Raw genomic sequence first — 11,026 nt, 5'->3', positions numbered from 1 at the left:
CCCCCCCCCCCCCCCCCCCCCCGCCCTCCCCTCCCTCTGGTTCATCTTCAACAATGAAGCGGATCTTCTGAAACCTATGACTACAGCAAGTCCGATGGCCCAAGCCAAACGCATGGTAATTCTGAGAGACAACACATACCCAATTTCAGCGTCACTGAACAATTAAAAATGAATAAAAACACCTTATTTACACATTTCTGTCAGAACTTTTACAACATGCCATCTATATATTTATACAGAATATGCTTTTTCACATACCCCTGTATAGAAAATATATTATAAGATCAAATTAAATTAGACTAAGGGCTATAGACATCCAAAGTACAGCACTTCTTTTTAATCTCTGTTTGAATTTTTTTATTTCCCACTTAATCAATTACATGGTTCTTGGACAACCTCGTTCTAAAAGAAGCAGTTGTTTGCAGATTTAGATGTAGTATGTCATGTTTTTTCCTGGAAGACCCAAGCTGACCACGTCGATGCCTGAGAAAAACCTCACATATTTACACCGGAACACTTAGATCTCTCCCTTAAAACGCGTGGGGGTCTTCTGACTTTGTGTGCATCATTTTGTGTTGTCTTGGCGGTTTCATAAACTCATTATGAACTTAAGAAATTCGAATGATGATTAGCAATGTTACAAGATTTCATCTCCTCAAATCCCTCCTCCTCGAGCCTGGCTTGATGATGTCATAAAAGCAAAAACCAATTAGCTTTGGCACTGGGTGAAGAAGTAAGTGTGCTGTAGTTTTTCTATGCTATTTTTCATTTTACAGCTCCTGTAGAATGGGATTTGTCCCTGTATGCACACTAATGGGAAATCACAGCATAGCTGCAATCAGATGTTCTCAGAAGTTTAGATTTTACATGTTAGTGCAAAAAAAGGGATGAAGAAATGGATCTCTAACCAGATAGCACTGTGGTCTCTAGACCACATTAGCACCATGGGGAGAGAGAGAGTGAACGGCATTGTTCAAGTAAAGCCAGACTATTCACAAGATGTTTTGTGCTGGAACATTTACAGCGTAAGGGCACACATTGGATGGAATTTGTCAGTGCCGAGGAAAAACCACATGTTCCATAGATGGATGAGTCTGTGGGAATAGGATTGAGGGTGATGGGCAATGAGGAAGAAATCAGGGCGAAACATGGATCCGAAAAAGACGACTCGTCCCGTTGCCTGTGTTCCTTCAGCCGCACCGATGCAGTAGAAGCAAATCTCCGGAGGGCATCCATCACATTGCTTCATGAACGGCCTGCAGGTGGAGATCAGTGCAGCTGAAGGAGACCACCACTCCACACCACAACATCTGCAACCTCAAAAGCTTGTGAGGGGCACAGTAAAAGTCTGTGGGAATCGGTTTGGGATCAGATCTCAGGGTAAAGTAGATGGTGTTGTGTGTGTGTGCAAAAATACTCGTCAGACTACTGCTGGAACACAAACCTTTTTTTTTTGTACACCTTCAGTTAACTTCACTCCTGACCTTAAATTTTGCAATATAGCTTCCTCTTTAATCCTACTTAATTTCCATCTGCTGCTTGTGTTTTGCTTTTGTTTTTAATATATATCTATATTTTCTTTTCTGGCTTCTTTTTTTTTCTTTCTCTTTTCTTACTTTACAAAATGAGAGACAGAATGATGAACAGCTGACAATATATATAATTATTTTCCTCTTCTTATTATCATCAGGTTTCCCTTAAAACCTGGAGATATTCTTTGTTCGTTGTAAACAAACAGGTTTATCAGCCATTTGTTTCCTCCTTGTCTTCTTGTTTTCTCCACTCCTTTTCTCCGTCTCTCCACCTTCTCATTGCAGGAGGGCCCTGATTTGTTTGGAGGTGCTGTCATCGTTTAGATGCCGTGTTGTATACCTGAGGAAGAAGAAGAAGGTCAGAGAGATGTTGAAATCGGAATGCTCTTAGAAATCCTTGTGCGTTGTGTCTCGGCATAGCTCTTTCTCTGTCGCTGAAACACACACACACACACACACACACACACACACACACACACATTCATACACACCTCAGTGCGTTCAGAAGTCCCTCCACGCTGTTGGACGGTTGCTCTTTCAGCACCTTGATGCAGCCCTTCATCTGCCCGGCACAAAGACAACACAGGGTGTTAGGTAAAGGTCAGCACCCTCAGAATCACCTCATCTCCTGCTACAGCGGCCACGCACTGACTCAAAACATACCAAAACAAAAGTATGTAAAGCTCAACATGTGTCATACTTGAGAAAACATAAGAAGGTCTTCATAAGATTAGACGCGTTGTTCCTTCATGGCTTGATACTTGTCACAGGTGACATCAGTTGTGAAAGCAAAGTGAGATTTTGGCTCATCAGGCTGTTTGACTTGAAGAATTTTTACAGCTTAAAAAAGGAAAATGTTTTCAGCATTTCATGAAAAAAAAGTACAAAGAGAGAAAACTTTCTCTTTCTTGAATCATCTTCCTCCTCAGACTTGCGTTGGGGGAGTTCCCCCCACTGGGTTCAACGATGGACCAATAGCAACGCTAATGGGGACGGTGCTGTTTTTAGATTTTGGACTGTGATGCTTTTAGACTTTTTAAGCTGATTTTTAATAGGGAGTTTTGTTACCCGAACAAAAGCATTGAATCAACCCCCCACCCCCCACCCCCACACACACGCACTTCAATTGACTGCAAAGTTGAATCACCTCATCCCACACTGAGATGATGTACAGTATTATCAGAATGAAGTCCATATGTGTGTGTACTCTACCTCCCAAGCACTTGCAGCACTCTAAACACTCTATTTCAAAAGGAAAAGTCCATTATTGGGTACAGAAGCATACCATTTTATAGCCAATTTAGGCTAGAAAACTATTGTACTGTGTCTAATGTCAGTAAATAAACATTTCAAATGATGTGTAGACAGAATTCACAGAGATGCGCATCAATTTCACGATTTGTGTGTACTCACGTCGATTTTGGAGGTCTTGGCGAAAGCCCCAACAGGGTGAACGTGGTCATAGAGAATGATGACTCCCACCATCACCCGCATGCAGAACAGCATGGTGTCTGTGTTGGTGAACCGGCAGCGGTACTCACTGGGACAGAGACAGGACAAGACATGTAGTGTCAGGGTCAGAATATGGCTGCTTTCTAAATGGTTTACCTTCCAATTAGCTTGATTCATTTTATTGAATTAGTGGTTGTTCATTATAAATCTATGCTTGTGACCTTTGGAGAGAAGGACGAGCAAGGAAGGAGGGGAATGGATTGAAGGGAAGGGAAAGTCTGGAAAGTACTCACGGGGTCTCCAGCATTACGCGGCACACACAGGCCATGGTGCTCAGACAGTCTGTGGTGTCCTCTATGGGCAAGGTCTTATTCTGAAGGACGGACGGAAGAAAGAGAGAGAAATCAGAGCAGAAAAAAATCCTCTTTGCCAGAATGTTAGGAAATGAAACACTGAGAACGTTCATCCCTTCCTTCACTAATAAATGCCCTGGCACTGTCCTCTGTAGTTTATGTACTGAATGGACAAAATGTTCTACCACAAGGTGGAGACAAAGTACACGAGAACACTGTAAGGAAGGCAAGGCAATTAAACATATTTAAAATGTAAAACACTCCTTTGACATGGTTATATGGTCATATACTGTAGGTGTAATTCATTTAGCTTCATCACGTCTTTGGGAGTCACCCACACATATCCAAACGAGACAAAACCATCATGGACTTTGCAACTTGTAAATTAGTAAATGTTTAGAATACTTTCTCCACCACTGACTTCATCCTCTGAGGAAGAACTAACTTGCTAAGGCTCCCTTGATTCTTTTCTGTTGATGCCTTCTAAATCTATTTCATGAGACTTTTGCACGATGCGTTCAATGACAGTAATCCAAACAACATGAGGGTTGAAGCTCAGTTTTAAAGGGCCCAGTCTTTGTGTTGACCAAGTCTCGAAACGGTGGACTTCTACATGGATATGTCCTTGGAACAATTGGAAATGTACCTCTGAAACAAACTTGGTGGTGGCGTTACTCAGAGTCTTCAGCATTGGTGTTGCTTCAGCGTAGAACAGGGACATTCGATTGGCCATCTCATTGTTGACCTCGTTCTCCGCTTCCAGCTGTGTGCCAACACAAAGCGGATACGTGGCATTAATCATCAATCACACTCAGTCCAACAACTGTGTCATCCAGTCAATAAAATGACAGTGGCTCTATTTTTATAACCCAAATGGGAAATGGCATATTGCTTGTACATCTCTTTGTGTTGTTAGGGATAACGGAACAGCTTTATTTCAGTCGTTACTGATTAAAGAAAGACATGGATGCCATGCAACATAAACAGACAGAGACAGATTGTGCCTCCAGGGCCTCACCTGCTGGTTGTTCAGCCTGTTCCTACTTATAGTCCTCCTGTAGTAGCTGAAGTCATTCTGTATGGCTGGATTTGTCATCTGCATGGTCAGAGAGGATGTGATTTATGATATTGATTTTCCAGTACAGTAAAGGTCAGCCTCTGATGGCTGTAATTAGAGCAAAAATGATGTTCTTCACCTTCAGTTCATCAAAGCTGAGTGTAAAATGAAGGATCTCAGCGAACTGTTTGGCCAGGGCCTGCTCTCTCTCCAGGTGCTGCATGGGAGCGTAGGGCGGGCTCGTCAGCGCCTCCAGCAGGCTGCGCAAGGCGTTCTCTGCAAACACACTCAGATGTCAGAAATGTATCCGCACAAACTGGAATCTGCATGGCGTGCTACTATTGTACAGACTGCTGTGGTTGTCTCTAATCTGGCTCTGGATCTGAAGTTTCTTTCATGTCACCAGATTTAAAAGCAAAATGCAGCAGCAGCAGGATTAAAACGGGTTCAAACCGATGAAATCATTTCACTCAAGTTCTGTCACCTCCTTTCTGGATATAAGTGGACACTCATTGGGCTTTTAAAAATGAACCCAGGACAGTGGGATCTGGCCTCAGGCAGAACAACAGACCATCGGTTCCCCTGTCAGAACAGCGTTCAGGTCCATAAAACAGGGCCCTTATGGCTGAGATGTAACATTCCAATCACTGAAGCTTTGAAACGACATCATGTTAAATTCTAAATGTGGAGTTTTAAGCATGGCTGAATAATCGGACCAGACTGAAATATCTCAACCACTACAAGTTCACGCTATGGTGCCTTTTGGTGTGGGAGATCAGGGTTTGATTCCCAACCAATGTGTCCCTCAGCAAGACACTTAACCCCTAGTTGCTCCAGAGGTGTACAACCTCTGACATACATAGCAATTTAAAGTCTCTCGGATAAAAGCATTAGCTAAATGACATGTAATGTAATGCAAAGATGACAATGACTTCGATGATCTCTTAAAGAGAACTGCACAGATTTAACACTGAATTCACGATGGACAGTTTAAAAAAGAATGCAGTGGAGCCAGAGAGTTCATTTTTTTTACTATTTCATGCATTCTTCCTTTGTGTCTGAACCTGGCGCCTACATTACCCACAATGACCGTTGACAGTTTATTTAGAGATTCTTGTGTGCAATGCTAGTAGCAGCTAATAGCCTCAGGCACAGATGGGAAGTGGGCTGCAGAGGTTCTGCAGCTCCATGGCCACACACATTAACAATACATTTCAAAGTAAATGAACACATAGTGAATGTGGTACTCCGTAGTAATAATGCTGCGACCGATCCCACAGCATAAGCATCCTTGTGGACTTTGTATCAGTGACCATATGTATCCCCTTGTGTCCCATATGCTTTAGATGTTAAGCCTTTTCCCTACTCTGCTGCCTCCAACAAATCAGACACCACCGGAGCTGGACCTCAGAGGCTCTGTGTGCTAGGAATGCCTCAGAAGCAAAGTCCCCTGAGGCCCCATCCCTTCCTGTGCATTAAAAATGCATAAGGGCCTTCTATAAATACAGCAATGAAGTGTTTCATCTAAAGCGCCAGGGCAGAAACCCCACTCCCCTCCTTCTGTTTGCACAGAGCGCACGGTCCCTATCCTGAGCACGGACTTCTGAGGGTATCTACCGACAGATTGGACAGAGTGACACTGCAGCTGTTTGTGTACTGTACATGGAACCTCTAAACCTCTAGTTGTCTCCTATGGTCAAATAAATAACTAAAAAGAAAGATGGTGCTAGGGGCATAAACAGGAAGTATCTAGTTTGCACTCTCTACTTAGTCACTTAGATTTGATCCCTTTCTCTCCACAAGTTCAGCAGGAAGACGATGCCAACAAGAGATATGTTAGCTCTGTTATGTTGTTGACACATTAGCGCTGATATATTTTCCATTTTCATTAATTGTTAGATAGCCCTCCTTCTATGGTAGGCTACGCACATGAAGTATTATCGGAGGGCAGAGCAGAGGCGGCAGCACAATTATATTCCTCTACTCATACTTCTCCCTCTCTCTACTCTCTCTTTGTGCTGGAGGACCGTGTAGCACAGTTTCCGTAGCAACGGCTGCCTGGCTGCTAGGTCAGGATGCTGCAGAGATGGCTGGGAGGACATCATAGTGTGTGTTAGTGTTAAGGAATGCTGCCGGACTGAAATTGCATGTAAAATCACGATGGTGGTGGCGGTGCAAGCCAAAATGGAGTGGCTTCTCCATCGCTGTTCTTGTAACCTTCAAATGAATCTCCTTCTTCTTTCAGGTTCAATGAAACATTAACAATGTGTTCACTGTGTTAAAATATCTTTCTTGTCACTGTCATTGTCACAATGTATTACAGCGGCAGTCTTGTCACATTGAATACAAGTCGCATGGCTCACATCCTGTGCCTGTCGCGTAGCTGTCAAAAACACAAAGCAACAGCTAGTGTTAACAGTGTCAGCAATCCTGGACACAAGTGTGCACTACAAACACAAAATACGCCTCACACGTATTTTTTGTCACAAAATGTGCAAACCAGAGACTACATGAAGACTCAACAGCTTTACCAGACCTCCCTTCCTTTTACACCCATACAAGACCCATATGAGACATGATACGTCTCCATCACATAACAGCAGGCGGGGCTAAACTGTGTTGCCCAAAAAATGTAAACCGGATATGAAACATCACGTGGGTCTGGCTTCTTACCCGGATTTCAAAACCTACCGTGATGGCGGCTCGTTTGGAATACAATCTCGTAATTTACGAAATAGTTCACGAAACGTGCTTTGAAAACATTTTAAGCGAGAAATAGTCCATAAAGTTGTTGAATCTGTTTTGTTTTGATTGACAAAAGGCCAGTTTGAAAGTTTTTCGTCAGATTTTGAGAGGCGTTGGCCACGCCGATCTGCCTTGTCATTTCCGTTTTAACTGAAGTGCACTGATTTGCTAGTCAAGGGCTAGCCCTCCACCAATCAGATCAGCCGATTCAACAAGTCAAATCGGCCAAAATGAAAGCCAACGGCTCCTCCGGCTGACGATAACACAGAACACACCGAACAGACTCAAGTCGCCAACCTCGCCCGACTGTCCCACGGCCGAGGTGTCAGCACCTCTATAGGTCCAATATGGCCACCAGAAAGTATGTTACATCACCTGAAATTACTCTGATTGTATATGATAGCCATGCTCACCCAGTCTGAGGGAAAACTCGTAGAAGCGCTTCAGTTTGGCTACCAGGGGGCAGACCGCATTCCAGGCCTTCTCTTGCAGAGCGAGGTCGCCTGGGTTCTGGATGGCCTGTGGGCAACAAACACAGGCGGAAGCACAGATGTTACTCTTTAAAATGACTTACCATCTCTTCTATCCTCCTTCATTATATTTTCACTTCAAAATTTTCAATTTCAACTTTAATGGTGATTTCAGTTCAGCCAAAATGTACGTGTGAAAGACCTGTAATTACACTTTATTGACAGGGCACATAATATCAACAAAAAAACATATCACAGTATTATTTGGATTCAAAGAGCATGTACTGTGGCTACAACAAAGTAAAATAAAAGCGCAGGTGTCCCCAAGAAATGTTACCCAACATTATGGGTGCTCTCTCGACCAATCAGAGGCTCTGTTCTGGCCTCTTGTCCGTCTCTTTGGAGAAAGGAGCAACAGGAGTGGACCATTTCCGCTGGTGATCGTCTTTGTGTTTTGTTTTTGTTTGTTTTTTTATGATTTTTGTCCCAATTGCAAAAGAAGAAACAACTGACAGGACTTTGGAGAACTTTTTTTCTCATTTCTAATAATCTGCGCCCAGTAGTGGGAGCAGATTGGACTGGACACTGAATGTTGCTGGTGTTGCACCTGTTAACTTGCTGTTAAGTTAGCGACCTAGCTGCAAAACCCGAGGCTAGCGCTTCAAAGTGCTGAGATCCCCAGCGCCCTGACAGCGCTTTTCTGCCAGAAAAAAAGGCTAGACGGACACAGGCCCAAAGTCTATATAATTCTTAGTGCCAAAAGAAACTATTTCTATAATTTCTCTGGAACCAAGCCCAATTCCTGTCTATAAATAATAGTTTCCTGTTGAAAAATGGCTCACTTACAGTTTTAGCAAATCCTACTCCAGCAGGATTAAACAGAGCATTTTTTAGGGACTATTTTCAGCCATGGATTATTACATTATGTGTCACCATATTAATCGTAATGAAGGAACATGTCACTTACTGTAATGGTGTGACGTATTGATGTATTTTTAACACTTCTTTGAACAATTATGGAGGTCTATGGCACACAGGATTGAGCCACTGTATTTTAGGCTTAGTGGGATCAATTCATTGTTAGTTTTGGTCTCTTCATGGGATTTGTTGACAATACAGAATTATGCCAAAATGATCCTTTAATGCTCCTCTGATAATCACCTCCTTAAAACAGATGGATTCATGTACTGTCTGCTCTTGTCATTTTGTGAACTGTTCTCCCTGGTGGGATTAAATAGGCATTAAACATCTCTATATGTCAGCAACGGCCTCACTGCAGCTACGGTTAGGGACTGACTTCAGGAATCCTCAGCAGGGGCACGTGTTGAAATACACACAGACAGTGGTGCTCATAAGTTTACATGCCCATGCTTAAGTTGACTAAAAGAGGAATAAAAAAATCCTCTTTTGTAAATAGATCTTAATGCCTCAAGTAAAAAAAAGGAAAAATCCAACCTTTTAAGGACACCAATTTTATTTGTGAAGGAATAATGTATTGTAAATAAATCAATGTTCTTCCTTTCATGGATCCAGGATACTATGCATCCTGATAAAGTTCCCTTGGCCTTTGGAATTAAAATAGCCCGGGGGGGAACTTCATCAGGGTGAATAGTATCCTGATCCATGAAATAACTGGCCTTTAATAATAAAAATGAGCCTGCCTCTATGGGAATTTAACATAGGGGTATGTCTACTTATGCCCCCTGTATTATAAGGAAGAGACTTTATGTATTTACAATTTATTGTTCATTCACAGAGAAAATTTGTGTCATTAAAGGTTGGATTCTTCCTTTTTTTAATTAAGGCATTAAGATCTAATTACAAAAGATTCTTTTTTTATTCCTCTTTTTAGTCAACTTAAGCATGGGCATGTAAACTCATGAGCACCACTGTATACACACACACACATATATATATATATATATATATATATATATGTATGTGTGTGTGTATACAGTGGTGCATATATATATATGGTTAGGAAACAAGGAGTGGAAAACAATTTCAGTACTATGCCAACAGCTGAGCAATCAACTGAACAGTGTTTTCCTGCAGAGGGAACTGGTTGCAATATCAACTTTCTAACAGGTGATATTGATGCCTCTACCAGAGCATGGTCATAAAAAACATACATATTTCATGAAATGTTTGTTTGAATAAATACCTTCACATATTTCTGTCTCTGCCTATATATTCACACTGCATGGGATGCTACTGGTTCAGGTTTACACCCTGGCAGGCCATGTAAATCACATACTGGGTCCTTGCCCGACAGTTTTTTGATATTTAGCACTTATTGACTGCTCCTTGCTCACTTCTCGTATCTCCTGGCCCGCGCCATTATAAGACTGCAGCTCGGCTAGGATCCCATGGGCCTCCTCCAGCACGGCGCTGACCTGGTTCCACACTGCTGTCTCTGCCTCCGTGGGCTGGGCATCTGGGAGGGGAGGAAGGAAAGTACAGAAGGGACGAGGAAAAGAGGGAGTGGGAAGTGAAAGTGGGATGGCAGGTATGTTTGAAATTATTAAAGGGAGGTTGCGGAAAAACAGATGACAGGGAGGGTGGAGGGTGGAGGGGGAAGAAAATTAGAAGATTTGAGGAGAGGAGGTTAGTGATGAAGGAAATGCTGAAAAGATGTTATCCTAGAAGGCCAGATAAATATCTAAGATGACTAATTACTTGCTACATTTGACTGCAATTAGAGAAAAATGTCCCTACAAGTGGAAATTACTGCATTGCACCATTAGCGCTCATGGACATTGCACCCATCTATGTCCAGAATCTGGCCTGTAAATGAATGATGTAATTTACCCATCACAGAATTATAACAAGAGACCTGGAAGCCACGCTCTGTCACACAGTGAGGTTTGATTACAATGTGTAGTCACTCAATAAAGGCCAGAAGATGACAAGTCAGTTTCACCGTAGGGAAGTATTGGATGTGACAACTGATAGTTTAACATTTTGATGGTTTCCAGTCGCAGTAAAAAGGCCCGGATAGCACCACTTGAACAAAGTGTCTGACTCCTAAATCATCTCAAATGTTAATTCAATAGAGATTTATACAGGCCTGGATATCGCTAGGTGTGATTGTCCCATCAGATTAATGTTATATGTCTTATCCATCTTATTTTCGCTCTCTCCATGTCTATAGATGGGTAGAGATATTTTTTTTGCCCTTGAGGTTTAATTGTGAGAAATGTTAAAACAAACAAGCAGCAAGGAGGACAACCTCTCTGCATGCTCACTCTTTCTTTTTCTCTTTCTCTTTCTCTGTTCTGCTCATACACCCCGAGGAGCATGCATACTGTAAATTCTGTGTTTTTCCCGCCGGCCACCTCCCAGTCACACTTCTGCTTTGGCTGCCCATGTGGCGTGCTGCATGCATACAGGAGGGATTAAGTGTTAGAGAAACAC

At 42.4% G+C, this 11,026-nt stretch overlaps 1 protein-coding gene across 4 annotated transcripts in view; it reads right to left on the bottom strand.

The window, feature by feature from the left end:
- Positions 1-763: 763 nt before the first annotated feature.
- Positions 764-11,026, bottom strand: part of fam49al (family with sequence similarity 49 member A, like) — a 32,388-nt gene continuing 22,125 nt past the window's right edge. For 3 of the 4 annotated variants that reach the window (XM_034891971.1, XM_034891972.1, XM_034891974.1), the window contains 9 exons: positions 9,925-10,046; positions 7,553-7,658; positions 4,534-4,670; positions 4,356-4,433; positions 3,984-4,100; positions 3,278-3,357; positions 2,946-3,072; positions 2,024-2,094; positions 768-1,872 (listed from right to left, as the gene is read on the bottom strand). In XM_034891971.1, the coding sequence (XP_034747862.1) occupies positions 1,809-1,872; positions 2,024-2,094; positions 2,946-3,072; positions 3,278-3,357; positions 3,984-4,100; positions 4,356-4,433; positions 4,534-4,670; positions 7,553-7,658; positions 9,925-10,046 (902 nt within the window). In that variant the 3' untranslated portion in view covers positions 768-1,808. Of the gene's footprint in view, positions 1,873-2,023; positions 2,095-2,945; positions 3,073-3,277; positions 3,358-3,983; positions 4,101-4,355; positions 4,434-4,533; positions 4,671-7,552; positions 7,659-9,924; positions 10,047-11,026 lie in introns of all 4 variants that reach the window. The other variant, XM_034891973.1, reaches the window with a different exon arrangement.

This window comes from Etheostoma cragini, chromosome 14, assembly GCF_013103735.1.
Source record: "Etheostoma cragini isolate CJK2018 chromosome 14, CSU_Ecrag_1.0, whole genome shotgun sequence".
Taxonomy (NCBI): domain Eukaryota; kingdom Metazoa; phylum Chordata; class Actinopteri; order Perciformes; family Percidae; genus Etheostoma; species Etheostoma cragini.
The sequence above is the reverse complement of the archived record's forward strand: the minus strand, read 5'-3'. Positions and strand labels throughout refer to the sequence as shown.